The 15,188-nt window shown below is 41.9% G+C and overlaps 1 protein-coding gene across 1 annotated transcript; it reads right to left on the bottom strand.

Annotated features, from left to right (window-relative positions):
• Positions 1-65: 65 nt before the first annotated feature.
• Positions 66-11,137, bottom strand: pex11b (peroxisomal biogenesis factor 11 beta). The gene is made up of 4 exons (XM_028597051.1): positions 10,841-11,137; positions 4,439-4,554; positions 4,162-4,363; positions 66-2,230 (listed from the first exon to the last, which is right to left on the bottom strand). The coding sequence occupies exons 1-4, from the start codon at positions 10,894-10,896 to the stop codon at positions 1,855-1,857; spliced, it is 750 nt and encodes a 249-aa protein (XP_028452852.1). The 5' UTR covers positions 10,897-11,137; the 3' UTR covers positions 66-1,854.
• Positions 11,138-15,188: the final 4,051 nt, after the last annotated feature.

Here is a 15,188-nt window from a genome sequence, read left to right as displayed (position 1 = left end):
CCAGGCTCAAACAGCCCAGCCCCAATTATAGTAATAATCAGTAGCAGTAATAATCAACAAAGTCACAGATTTCAGCACACAATTTTATATGGGTGTAAAATTTGCTTGACGGTATCTGTGACATATTTGGGTCAAGGTTCCCAAATGACAACATGATGCTTACTGCCAAAAAGTGACATGGGTGACCATTCAAAATAAAATTAATAATAATTAGATCATTAAGTCCAAACAGAATGTAACACAAGCAGTGATATTTCAAATTCTAGGTTAGAAAATATGCATTTGCTCATCTGAGTATGGGAGACATTTCAGTTTTTTCCTATTTACATGTCGAGCTGTACCGGCACTCACTTGACAAAGGGCGAAGACGGATCTAGTTCTGTACACCACATGGGGACAACAGAATGGGTAAAGTGTAGTCTAGATCAATGACAGGATTCTTTATTCTCCCTATTCAAGCTTTTAAGGGCCTGCTACAACATGCAACACAATTTGGTGTAACAAACAATATTTGTTCTAAAGCATTGTGTTTTGGCTTTAGAATCAAATGCTGTAGTCTGAACAGCTGATGGAAGTCACAGCTCTAAGCTACTGCTTTCTTAAAACAAGAATGTACCCTAGGTCATGTAGTGTCGGCTGGCTCTCTTTTGAAGGTATAAAATTTTAAAAAGCTATTTCACAACATGACCAAAAGGCAGCATGCTGCTGCCTCCATCAATTATGTCACCTATACCTTGCATATTGATCCCTAGAGTCTCCCAAGCTTACGTATAATTATTTGGAACTTGAGAATGAGCTGCACGCTGATTGGATGAATGAACACACACACAAAATCAAATTGATGGCGATCAGTATGACATACCAGACTGTGACAGGTAGAGGCACAACAAAGGTGCATTCTGTCTGCAACAATCAGACTTATTATGTCACAGCTGGATGGTGTCACAAGTGCAAGTTCAGTGTACTGAACCTTCCAACCCTAACATCAGATCAGCTACAGAAACGCTTTTCTCCTCACGAGATTTAGTTTGGAGTCTCATCTTCCTGCATCTCTATCTCACAGGACTCGGACAGTTCTGTCACTTAGTGGCTCAAACAACTAAATACCCGCTAGAAGGTTAAAACAACAAACCCAGTGGGTGTAAGAGTAGAGACACGGTCACATGAAAGTTGCGTGCTGCTGATAGCCAGTAACCATTTTTGTTAAAACTGATGAACAATGAATGATAACCATCATCACCTCATCCCTAAAGAATTCTTGGCTTTAGTTTCGGTCTGCGTTTATTTGTTAACTAAATTAACTGAGGCCAACACCAAGCGTAGGCAACATGACCCATCTATGTAGGGGTAAATCCAGTTTTCTTAAGTTTTTATTTTGCACCCATCTGATGTGGTTTGTTCCCACCTTGTAGACCACTAAGAAGACTCCTTACCACCAGGTGAGGTTACAGATATGTGTGAGATCTCAGTAGAGTATTGGGAGATGATGACTCAGGACTGATGTGATGGATGAGGGTTAGCTTTGTGAGTGTGGGGTCTGTGCAGCACTGCTACACTGCTGGGTCACAACTTTCATCTAAAGCATGACGTTGTGACTTTGATCAGTTCAAACATGCAGGCCAGTAATAAGCTGTGAGCTGTTAATCAGTGTAAGCAGCATCTAATGCAGAGCGGAAGAAACCTGTTTGAGGATATTTGAAGGATTTTGTTGCCCTGCCACTATTCCAAAATGTGATAGCAGTCACTAGCACCTGCTGCATTTACAGAATGATAAGGGTTTGGTAGCTCTGTTAGATTCTCATCTGAGTCCTCCTCAAAGCTCCTCAGATGGAGCCCTCCACTGTGTATCTGGGTTCATGGCTTAAGCTTGAGCCAGGGGTGGACCATGGTAAGGAGGGAGAGGACAGAGGAGGCCAGGCCACAGGCCCCGACAAAGCCTTGCCCTGTAGGGTAAATCCCCAGCCGGTCCAGTGGGATGAAGACATCACAGCTGTTCTTCAGCAGGTCCAGCAGCAGTGGCGGGTTGCTGTACAGCACCGTCACCAGCAGGTGGAGCTGTCTGCGAAGCCAAGCCAACACATCAGGTGCGGAGGGGGACAACGAGTGGTCAGTGGGCAGGGTGGGGCTGGGTGGCGATCTGGCAGCTCTGGAACGTTCTTCACACTCAATGAGGAGGCGCAGCTCATAGACATCTCGAGTCAGGTTGAGGATCAGAGCAAAGAGGTAGTACCTGCAGATTCCAAGCCAACAGTATCACTAGCACAGCACAGTCAGGATTAACACACGAGAAAGAAATAGTGAGGTTTCAAACTCCATGATTGGATTTCTCTGAGTGCTTTAAATCTACTTTTGAAAAACCTGGAGAGAGAATCGTCAAGGTGTCGTGCTTAAAGTGATATCTGATATTTTGGATGCATCGCTCGACCTGGACTTTGTTACTTGGGATGTTATGTATTGTATCATGTCTGTTATCTTGTTTTGTGTCTGTTTTGAATTACTCGTTTGGATCTTGTGCTGCTGCCTCTCTTGGCCCGGTCTGCAGTTGAAAAGCCAAAAGAATTACATCGTATGTCTGTCTTTCTCTAATCATTTTTCTTTGTCCCCCTTGTAACTATGCAACAACCAACGTTGACATAGGCCTGCTTTGGTGAAACCACCGTGTTCTGAAGATGGACTACTGAAAGGATCCTAGATACTTTGCCCTGAGAGTTTCTTACTAGGTTTCATGCAGGCTGTACTGGTGAAAAATATGACTTCACTATCAAGGTTGGAATTGAAATAAAAAAAATATATAGGCTACCATAAATTAAGAGTGGTTGCTCACGCTAACTCTCCTGTCCACTCATATTTATTGACATATTATATAATATATATTAGGATTGGGCATTGAGAACCGATTCCAGTAGAATGCAGTATTGGAATCGTTTAGAGGATTTGGTTTCAAATCCGATCATCTCTTCCCAATTTAATATGCACAAGTTTTGGTTTCCGTAGCGACCAGGCGCTTGTTGTGTTGCAGCCACGGAGCACAGTAAGCAGCGCTCTAGTCTGGCTTTATTTTACGTTGAAAAGGCTGTAAAACTGCAAACTAAAAATAAAAAATGTTTTTTGCTTATTTGTTAAAATAAGCATGTGACCCGTTTCAACTCCACCCCTCAAAGAATCAGAATTGAGAATCGATAAGAATAGGAATCAAAAGAAAGAATCTGAATTGTTAACGATGCCCAACCCTAATGAATATGACTGTAGGAAAATCCGGGCTGCCAACCCTTACGCACTGACAAGGAGATGCCAAGCATCCTTTTTGACGCGCGGAGAAAAACAAAGTTGTAACTGATAGCCTACCATTAAACTGCAGCAAGCTCAGCTGCTGCTGACTCGGTCCCAACTGAACATTCAGACAAGTACAGGACTATGGCAACTTGGAGTACAAAACGTTAGTTCTGGTTGTCTACAGCTTGACTGGAGTATTTGACAACGTTAACGGTTCGTTGAATACGACGTTTAAGCCACCACATAAGCTAACTGGGATGCTTCACTCCCGGGTTGTGACCCAGGTCACATTACCCAGAAACCTTCCTAAGCAAAAAAGACAATTTGACTGCAGCCCAGGAGTCCCTTGATCAAAATGGGACCTATCCTGGTTAGATCAAAACAGATGAAGATGTTTTGGAGCTTTACATATCTTAGGGTCTAACTAATGAATATATGCACAATTCTGCAATAATCAATATGCAGAATTGTCCAGGCAGTGTGTGGGTCACCCAACGCTCTTTATTAACCCCGTCAGAGCTTATTGGACCAGCAGAACCAGCTGCCGTTACATTGCTGATGCTAAGAGCAATTAATTCAAACTCATCTAAATGTTGGCAGCCAAATCAAACATTTAAGATTCTATTTTTAACTGCAACAAAATCACATGGTCTCTTAGTCCCAGATCAGATTTCTACAGCTCAGATCATTTTATTAAATCTTTTCCATGTAGTGTCTTATGAAGACAACGTATCAAACGCAGGCTATTGTGTAGTTCTATTTAAAAAGTGTCACATAGCCTCAGTTACGTTTTTACTGATTAGGTATTATTTTATGTATTATTTGAAATGAAAAAGTGCTATGGATGCATTTGTCATTGAAATGCACACAAAAAAGAAGGTGACTCACCTGAAAGATCTCTGACTCCACTTGTGCTGGTCCAGTTTGGAGACGAGGCCAGTTTTTCCAGCCCACAGGACGTTGTCACAGGCAAAGTACATGGCTCTGTTGAGGTGGCTGATTGTCAGGCAGAGCCTCAGCACGCTGTCAGAGAGGTGGATGGCCCTCTTGGCAGCCTCCAGGGCCTCCACAGAGTTTCCCAGGCGCAGCACTGTGGTACACAAACACACATAAGCCACAACCCTTCGCCTTTGGTGCTTAGAAAATAACTTGCTGCTTCACTCACACTTTCTCGAGAGGCTCATGTGTGCTTCCAGCTGACTGACGGTTTTACGCAGTTCAGCCGCTGCCCCGCCCTTCTGCAGTGTGTAGCCTAGCAGAGTGCAGGCATACTGAGCAGCCCTGTGAGTGGACAACACAAACAAGTAACAAAGAAGACTTAGTGTAAAAAAGTAGACCGGTAAATCAGCCAGGCCAACATATCTGTTAATATCAGCTTACTGCAGATACATCTATTTTTGCGTTTAGTGTCAATACTGGTTTGGGGTCATTTAGAAAAATAGCTGCATTCAAAACCATTCACTCACTCACTATTCCCTATATAGGGTTTATTAAATAGGGAACTATATAAGGTAACGACCAGGGGATGACCAAACGAGTCTTCTGCTTCTTCTCTTCGGGAAAAAAAAAAACATGAGTGCGTTGCATTGTGGTATACAGGAGTAAAATGTAGGGTACATCATATGTACACTCAAATTAGCTGTATATTGTGGGTATTTTATAGTCTATATAGTGAATGAAATCCACAGCAGAGATTCAAAACACCACTACAAAATGGCAAACTACACTATAGAGTGCACTATTTCGGTGATAGGGAATGATTTTGTACACAGCTAGTGTCTTCATTACAGTTAGTTATCCTTTTGGAAATTCCCTGTGTGTCGGTGTCAACTGTCAGACAAATATCAGAACAGAAATGGAACAGCAGAGTGCTCCACAACATCATCACCTCTCTCTGGGTGGTTCCACAAAGGAACCATAGAAGAGAACACTCCAAAGTAGTGGTTGTAATCGGCACCTGACAGTTTTACATCAGTCCCTTGATATTTATATTCATTTACAGTCACCATTAATAACCACTTGATGGGGTGTGTGTTCCTCCTTGTTTTGAATCAGAAATCCTTCCCTTACTTTTCTTGGTATTTAGCTGAAGAAAACTGGACACCAATTAACACACTTCTTTACACATCCGCAATACTTTTTTTCAGCTTCAGTGATCAAACCAACAATTACTGGGTCATCAGCAGATTAGTTAGCTCTACTTGCCAGGGTACAAGCAGAATCACTAGAGACTCTGTTCAGCACTCCACTAACTTACATGATGATACAAGCATTTAATCATGCTGTGCAGACTTTCTAGAGTTTGCTCTTTCAAATGTTATCGGACCCAATGGATCAAATTCTGATAGTGAAAGGAGGCATTCAGCGGGGTTGGGACCAGGAGTTGATGCAAAGACTGTATAAGTGAAGCCAAAACATCTGGATTACCGCCTGGTGGCTGGCTGCAGTAAAGGTAATAAATCCCACCCCCTCCATGTAAGCCAATGGGACATAGACCAAACCAAAAAATTTGTACAAGTCAAATAATTTATTTCCAAAGATGGTTTCTGTAATTTTAGGTAGTTCTTATTATGCCGAGTGCTTGTGCAAGTGTTCATTTCTCTGATAAGTTTGGTTTTGATTCGTTATTTCATGCTGTGAAAACAGGGTGATACGTCATGATTGCCTCGTCACGAGCAGATCACACCTGTCGGATGTATGGGGTGGGACTTTGATTCCATGTCTCCACCACCCAATCACTACGCTCAAAAATTACAAGATGCAGCACCTGTATTCGGGATATTTTGGCGTTACTTCCATCTTTATGTACAGTTAATGGTTATGGCGCTCAAAAAAAAATGTATCCACTGACTTACAGACGTGTCTTTTTCCATGTACAGTACAGGCCAAAAGTTTGGACACACCTTCTCATTCAATGAGTTTTCTTTATTTTCATGACTATTTACATTGTAGATTCTCACTGAAGGCATCCAAATTATGAATGAACACATATGGAATTATGTACTTAACAAAAAAAGTGTGAAATAACTGAAAACATGTCTTATATTTTAGATTCTTCAAAGTAGCCACCCTTTGCTTTTTTGATAACTCTGCAAACCCTTGGTGTTCTCTCAATGAGCTTCATGAGGTAGTCACCTGAAATGGTTTTACCTTCACAGGTGTGCCTTGTCAGGGTTAATTAGTGGAAGTTTTCCCTTATTAATGGGGTTGGGACCATCAGTTGTGTTGTGCAGAAGTCAAGTTGATACACAGCCGACAGCCCTATTGGACAACTGTTAGAATTTATATTATGGCAAGAACCAATCAGCTAAGTAAAGAGAAACCAGTGGCCATCATTACTTTAACAAATGAAGGTCAGTCAGTCCGGAAAATTGCGAAAACTTTGAATGTGTCCCCAACTGCAGTCGCAAAAACCATCAAGCGCTACAACGAAACTGGCTCACATGAGGACCGCCCCAGGAAAGGAAGACCAAGAGTCACCTCTGCTGCTGAGGATAAATTCATCCGAGTCACCAGCCTCAGAAATCACAAGTTAACAGCAGATCAGATTAGAGACCAGATGAATGCCACACAGAGTTCTAGCAGCAGACACATCTCTAGAACAACTGTTAAGAGGATACTGAATCAGGCCTTCATGGTCAAGTAGCTGCTAGGAAACCACCGCTAAGGAGAGGCAACAAGCAGAAGAGATTTGTTTGGGCCGAGAAACACAAGGAATGGACATTAGACCAGTGGAAATCTGTGCTTTGGTCTGATGAGTCCAAATTTGAGATCTTTGGTTCCAACCGCCGTGTCTTTGTGCGATGCAGAAAAGGTGAACAGATGGATTCTACATTTGATGCCTTCAGTGAGAATCTACAATGTCATAAAAATAAAAGGAAACTCATTGAATGAGAAGGTGTGTCCAAACTTTTGGCCTGTACTGTAAGTCTATGAGAAATTATAAAATTAACACGCTGGCTTAGTGTTACAGTAGGCCAAAATGGAGTGACACACTTACGTGTGTTGTCACAATAATAAAGTTTAGATTCTCTGCCCGAGCCTGAGACGATATTTCCTGCCACCATCATCAAGCATTTGTGTTTTTTTAATCATGACTTTATTAGCCTATCTGGGTGGGGAGAAAACTATGCCTCTCCAGCTTCTCCAGTAGCTCTGGGTGTATGTCCTGCACTGACTTGAGTGGGAGGTAAACTGGGCTAAATCGTGTCTCCCCCATCTGTAGCACTGTCTTCCATAATTGCGCAACCAGACCAGATGGTTTCAGATATCTCACCAGTCCTTTAGCAGCAGATATGGTCTCTCCAACTGTATATCCGGCGAGTTGTCGGCCAGTGTGTCAGCATGCAGACCGTGCCGTGGCAAAGGACAGTATTAATTAGGTGATCGAGACCAGAAAGTCTCCTGTATGGTTCCAGGGCTTTGATTATGTTGCTGCCTTGATCGGTTACCCTCACTATTCAGCTAAGGGAGCGACGGGTCAAGGTTCTTTTTTTTACGTTTCCTCATTTGGATCAATTTGCGATCCATTCCATTCTGAATAAACTAACAGCAGTTTACATGATTCGTCCTTGTTGCATTATTAAGATCATTCTTAACAGATTTCTGTAGTTCAAACAACTCAGAATTGTAGTTGAGAACATCAGTTATAACGACCCACGTATTAAAACATTGTCTGGTTTAAATCGGGCTCGGGCTCATAATTACTGTTAAGGCGTCGGGCCGGGCTCAGACAACGTGCACAGGCTCAGGTAGGGTCGGATCTAAGCTTTACAATAACGATAAAAAACAATCGCCATTTTCTCTTGAACTATTCAATGGCCACGGCAAACAGTTCACTGTCTGTTCTATTTTCATTCTATTTCTATGGGCTCAACATACCTTGCTAACCCACTCGCTCTGCAGACATTACTCTGGAAAGAGTGGTTTCCATGGTAACCAAGGTCAGACTGATTTAAACCTCCAATGTGAAACAGAATATCTTGATAACAACTTGAGGCCTATCCCATTTTCCCGGTTCCAACCATAGACTATGAAATATGGACATAGTCTCCTTGTGTCACCCATAGGTTTCTGAAGAAACTAAATGAAGTTCAAAGTGGGCGGCTCCCGGTAGCCATCTTGGCAGTAACTGATGTCAGCTTATCAAAATATGGGCAAAGAGGTGGAGCGTTAATGGGGCTGAGGCGGGCTGAATGAAGCCTACAGTCCATTAGTACATTCCATTTGTACTCAGAAGTCTGAATTTCAGAGGTCAAAGTGGGAAACACTCCCCTTGAACTCAGATTTCCTAGTTAGAAGGTCAGATGACCTCGAAATACCCTGTACTAAAAATCCAACATGGATGCTCCGTGCATCAACAGTTGTGAAAGCTGTAGTAACATGCAGTTTATCATCACTTCTGTCTTATTTGTGTCTCACTAAATCAGTCGTACACATAGTCCTGTCCAACTTCTATCTATGGTCATGTTGTTCAGCTGTTTGTGTGCACAAAAAAAACAGCGTAATGCTGTTATCAACTGGTATTGCTAACAATGGCTAACCTGGCTAGAGCTACCCCACAATGAAATATCCAACTTGGTAATAAACCGGTTTGAGTCATGACTCACTCAGATCTTTCACCCGTGTCTTTAAATTAAAAAAGAAATGCCATTGATTTTCTCCATAAGGATTGGGATTATCATCCATAAAGTCCAAACCATCCGAGGTAGACTGACCACGAGCTCCGAGAATGTGAAACTAAAGTTTCTGCTCCTGTAGGAGACCGTAGGAAATCTACCTGGTTTTAATAAAATCATGTTTTATTCACGATCTTATGGAGAAATACTACACTACAATCCTAAGCCTAACAGCGACGACTCTGATTGGTGGAACTCGTGGTTACCATGGAAAGGTTAACTACACCCGAACGGCTAGAGCAAGCTTAAACCATAGAAATCTATGATCGTTTCTTTACACAGTCTTGTACCTTTGCCTTTTCTTCCCTCAAAATGTTCTTTTGCACATAATCAAATGTCTTATGGTCACCATTCATCTCATAGCTGGTTGGCTTGGTTCCAGGCTTAAAACTACTTATATAAGCATTTAATGAAATGTCAAAGGAGATACTGAATGGGGAAAATCACTTCCAGAACCAGAGCTGTTCAAAAAGTGGGTGCTTACTGTTGAGCTCTATATGCTCGCCTCCTGTAACAGCAGGCGGCGACCACCTCTCACTCAAAGGGGAACGCCCTTAATTAATGATGGTAAACTTAGCTAACGTTACACCAAGCTACCATTACTTGGTTTAAGTTACTGGCTGCATCTCCCGACAGAACACTGTGGTTGCATGTCAGCCTGCATGCACTTTTTTTCAGCCTATACTCCCATTGTTAAAACGGAGAGCCCCCCCTTCCCTTATACTATATAGGATTGAGTGGTATTTACACACTGATCGTCTCTTCTGCGTGTACGCCTTAACTCATCCACCCGATTATTTTCTTCGTTTCAGAAACAAACATTCCACTCCCCCTTTTACCAGTCGTAAAAGCTGCTTTTCAAATGAATGAAATGTATAAAAACGTTGCTTTTTAAATGATGCATTGTATTGCTGTATGATTATTTAATGATTTATTTTAATGAGAGGCTGCTTTCCCCACCACCACTTTAAAACCCCGTGACAACACTGGTGTTATGGCTTACACGCCTTTCCTGTCCTGAGATCAATTTGCACAATTTATCGCAATTTTATCGAAATTGCAATATGGACTAGTGCAATATCCAAATTGCAGAGGGGTGCAATATTTGTTAAAGGCAAAATATGTGTCAAACCATTTTGGATGAAGTGTTGTGGTGCTGTAGAGACGTCCCGGCCTACACATCCTGTCCTACAGAAAACATCTTTGTTTGGTACAGATCCTCGCAAAAATCACACGATAATCATTTTCATTTCTTTAAGATTTAATATTAGTCAGTGAGAATGAGAATAATGATACAAACATGATCATTCCCTTCAATATCGTTAATCATATTGCAATCGCAATATCAGTCCAAATAATCGCAAGTAGATATTTCCCTCATATCGTGCAGCCCTAGTACAAGCTGGAGGATCAGACCAGATGGATGACAACCGGGACAGGGCTGTGCTGTGGTTGGACCCCTAATCTGCTTTATGGACCAGGACGGTCTGGAGGGATGGCTAGGTTTCCACGGTAACTGCCCCCTCCGAGGGTTTCAGTTGTACCAAAGTTAAAGTAAGGGGAAAATAGGACCAAATGCACTAATATTTGAACATAGAGCATGCAGGTTTCCTCTAACGCCCCACTCAGTCGCCTAGCCTAGCTGAATGTCAGAACACACGGTTAGCTACTGTTGACTAAAAGATAGCAGTGATCTGTCTAATCCAAGACAGAAAGATCACTGCAGACCAACTTAGTTAGAAGGGTCAACCTCACGTTAGCTCGGTCAAGGAAGTTAACGAGAAACTAGCCAAGTGGCTAGGAGACAAGTAGCTAACGTTAGCTAACTAGCTAGCGAACTTCGAGTGAGTAAACGTTATCTCTATTGCTGATCAAATTCGTAACCTTACCTAATGACTCTCTCCTTGGCTTGGCTCTGAGCGTTAAACCGAACCCAAGAGTCCATACTGGCCTGTTGGTCTGGGCCCGAACAGCTGCTGTTGGACTAGCTAGCTTTCCACCTGTTTACGTCAACACCTCTGGAGCTGCTAGCTAGCAGCTAGGTGGACTGAGTCCTGGGAGGACAGCTCATGGATGGATTAGACACAGCTCACAAGAGATCAACTAGATCTCCTCAGACACAGGTAGGACCCGCTTCCCCATCCGTTCAACTTCTTCTTCTTCTTCTTCTTCTTCTTTCCGGTTTATTGGCGGTTGGCAAGCCAAACTTAAAGGTGCATTAGCGCCTTCTTATATACTGTCTATGATTACCGCCACCAAGTGGACTGGAGTGGGAACGAGAAATAAATGCAGAAAAAACTAAATCCTCTTTACCAAATCAATTTCTCTTAGAAAATTTATAATAGAGTGATAGACCTTGCCGGCTGGTGACCCCAAAAGCATTTCACTTTTCACTGACAGTGAAAATGCTGGTGATGTGCCTTACTTAGTGTCTGAAAAAGGTCTCTCTCTGGGTGTCCTATTCCTTACAATGAATTAGAACCTGCTCAACAGTTTCTGGCTGGTGACAGTATACACAGTTTCCATTAGAATGCACACCCTTTTTCTGGATCTTTAGAGCCATCTGTGAAAATGAAAACCAAGTCTGATAAATTCTTTTTAACATAATTCTGGACTATGCACCATACTGGAAGATGTTCTGACTTATTCTTCAGGTCCTGATGTATGTTAAGATCTACACTTGGCAAGGGGAATAACCATGGAGGAATGGAGGAGAGTGAAATAGTAGGACTATATTGTAATTGACCTAATGCAATGCTTGTTGCTAGCATCACCAATCCATCCAAAGCTAAAGAAATCTGACTGGTTGTGTTCCCAGCAATCCATTAAAATTCCCTTTGCAGGATGCGATCCCAATGCCCCTGGAGATTAACCCAGTATGCCAGCATTAACTTGACCCGTCTTACTCTCAAAGGCATCTCTCGCATTTCCACCTGCATCGCTGAAACTGGAGATGTTTTAAAAGACCCACTACAGATCCTCAGAGCTTGAGCTTGCAAGACATCCAGCTTCTTGAGATGACATTCTTATGCTGACATGAAAGCCATACAACCATAATCCAGAACAGGTCTCATGAGAGCCCAATATATATTTTGAAGAGATGATCTGTTTGCTCCCCACTCCTGTCCAGCCAAACAACGGAGTACATTAATAACCTTTTTACATTTAATCTGAATCTTTCCTATACGCATATTCCATGTGAGCTTTACATCAAACAGTACACCCTGAAATCTAATTGCTTTTACTTGTTCAAGAGTTTGACCATACAGTTTTACCGTCACCGGTGCAATCTGATGCCATCTTGAAAAACAGATCCCCTGAGTTGTTGCCCCAGACAGCCTGAATCCCCATCTTGTCCAGCCCTCCACCTGAGCCACTGCAGCCTGTAGCTTTTTATTTACAAATGCCACATTGCGGCCTCTTATCCACAAAGCCCCATCATCCACATACAAAGACCTACCCACACCTTGATCAACATGACAAAATATATCGTTTATCATAATGTTGAAAAGCAATGGACTACAAACGCTTCCTTGCGGGGTACCATTCTCCACCTCATAAACACTGGAGTATTCTGCACCTACTCTAACTTGTATTTTTCTCTCACATAAAAAATTCAAAACCCAATTATACGCTCTACCACCAATTCCCAAGGATTTCAACTTAATAAGCAGTCCTTCTTTCCAGAGCATATCATAGGCCTTTTCCACATCAAAGAATACAGCAATCACTACTTCCTTATTGGTCTGTGCTTTCCTAATTTCTGATTCCAAACACAACACTGAATCCATTGTATTTCGACATTTACGGAACCCACTTTGATATGGAGAAAAAAGAGCTTTACTTTGTAGGAAATATGTTAACCTTTCAGTAACCATTCTCTCCATGATTTTACATACAGTACATGTGACGTTAAGGCAATAGGTCTAGAACTAAATGGATCTAAGGGGTCTTTCCCTGGTTTTAGAATAGGCACTGTTATCGCCTGTTTCCTCACTGATGGAAGTTGACCGATTTCCCAAACACTGTTAAAAAGTTCTAACACTTTGGCTAGTGAGTTCTCTGTCAAATGTTCCAACATTTTATAACACACACCATCTTTCCCAGGAGTGGTTGGACGAGCACCAAAAACTGCTCTTTTTAACTCAAACATACTAAAAGGCAAATCTAATGGATCCCCTGACTCTTCTGCTGCCTCCACTATTCTGGGATTCTCCATTAGTGTTCTGTTTCTACTAGAGATGTATCGGTATCGGCTCCGATACTGCCTAAGACGCTGGTATTGGTATCAGGAAGTACTGGAGTTTATGCACCGATCCGATACCACGTAATAAAGCCCTAAAGAAAATCTACGTTAAAGTAGTTTATTTATGTTCTTTTTCCGTTATAACCGACTGTCAAACTGGAGAATAAAAGAAAGTTGTACGACATTCATTGTTTGTGTTTGTTCATGTTTTACAAAGAGTTTAACCTGAGCCAGACAGACAACAAAGATAGAAATAATATCACATCCATACGGGGATAGTAGTATTCAGTTGTTAAAACATATAAAATATATGACCCACTGGTATCGGATCGGTACTCGGTATCGGCCGATACGCAAGTTCAGGTATCGGAATCGGTATCGGGAAGCAAAAAATGGTATCGGGCCATCTCTAGTTTCTACCCTGCCTGGTCTCCTCTGAAAGATTATCTGAACTATGCACTGTCCTAAATGTTTGAGCAAAAAGTTCAGCCTTCTCCAAATTGTTGACAGCCATTTTGTCCCCACTAACCAAAACTGGAATTCCATAATTCCCACGGATCCCCCCCCCCATTCTCCTAATCATTCCCCAGACATCTGACAACTGTACTTCCCTTCCAATACTATTGCAGTACAGCCTCCAACATGAGCGTTTTTGATTCTAATTGTTCTCCTTACTACAGCCAGGGCCCTTTTATATTGAACCAAAGTTTCCAAAGAATGGAGTTTTTGGAGTTGCTTAAATGCTTTATTTCGGCTTTTGACGGCTTCACTACATTCACTATTCCACCAGGGTACGTTCTTGTTCCGTCTAGCTCCAGCACTTACCAGAATGTTTCTTTTAGCTGATGTATTATTACCATAACTATATCATCATTAAACTTGTTTATATCCACCTGATTCTCCAATTGAAGTATTCCAAAAAGGTTTGAACTTTCGTCTTGGAAAGCATCCCCGTTAGCATTTCCTAATTTCCACCTAGGAATGTTCTTTACCTTTTCAAACAGAATCTTAGTACCAACTTCAGTCCTCACAGGGTAGTGATGGCTACCCACTGTCGTAGGCCTCACCACATTCCACGTACATATACCTGCTAATGCACTGGATACAAAAGTCAGATCAAGTGCTGGTTCAGTATTTTGCATGCTATTATATCGTGTACCTTCCCCAGTATTAATAAGGACTAAACCGTGCTCATCAACAAATTATTCAATAACTGCACTATTTGCATCTGTTCTAGTACTACCCCACAGTGAGTTATGAGAATTAAAATCCCCACACCATACTCCCCTATCTTGCAAAGATCCCTAGCCTGGGTAAACCCTGACGAACTTCCGGCAAATTTGAGATTTGCTCTGCAAGTCAGTTACAGCTGAGAAGGGTCTGTTGTCAACCAGGCTAAAAGATCCCCCAACATCCTCTAAAATATCTCGACTTAATTGTCCACATGGATTATAATAACTTATTATACCTACAGGGCCTCTTTCTGCCCTTATCTTGATCCCAATTGCTTCATGACCTGTGCTCACATAAACAACTTTATAACTCATACCAGTCTGTGTGAATGTTGCAACTCCTCCCCCTCTTCCAGTTTCCCATCTTCTATCTTTTCGTACTGCAGCGTATCCCTTTACAACAAAATCCAACTGTGGTTTCAGCCATGTTGTACACAAAGCACATTAGGTTTATCTTTTAAATTATCTATATACTTCTTGAACTCTTGACCATTTGCTATTAAGCTTCTTGCATTCCACTGAACGAACACCACTAGGAAGGGCCAGCCCATGCCTGAGAAACTGGTACATCATCATTAAGAAGATCTTTAACCTTTTCCCAGGGAAGCCCTGTCACATCCAGGTACTTTTCAGCTGACTTGACAATTATTTTGATCCTTTCATTTGTCTGAGCTGAACAGTTGATTATCTCTGCCATAAACAGAACAAAATCATTTTTACTCACAATCAAAGTGTCCTCTTTCAACTTATCACAACTGA

The sequence above is a fragment of the Perca flavescens genome, chromosome 14, assembly GCF_004354835.1.
Source record: "Perca flavescens isolate YP-PL-M2 chromosome 14, PFLA_1.0, whole genome shotgun sequence".
In the NCBI taxonomy this organism is placed as follows: domain Eukaryota; kingdom Metazoa; phylum Chordata; class Actinopteri; order Perciformes; family Percidae; genus Perca; species Perca flavescens.
Note: the sequence above shows the minus strand (reverse complement) of the source record. Positions and strands in the feature narration are given on the sequence as shown.

What these genes read in the sequence shown, in the direction of transcription:
- pex11b (XM_028597051.1), bottom strand. Translation starts at nt 10,896, where the DNA reads ATGGACTCTTGGGTTCGGTTTAACGCTCAGAGCCAAGCCAAGGAGAGA. An exon ending in CATGAGCCTCTCGAGAAAGT is followed by an intron (nt 4,364 to 4,438) that starts GTGAGTGAAGCA and finishes TGTGTACCACAG; the next exon opens with TGCTGCGCCTGGGAAACTCT. An exon ending in TGGAGTCAGAGATCTTTCAG is followed by an intron (nt 2,231 to 4,161) that starts GTGAGTCACCTT and finishes TGGAATCTGCAG; the next exon opens with GTACTACCTCTTTGCTCTGA.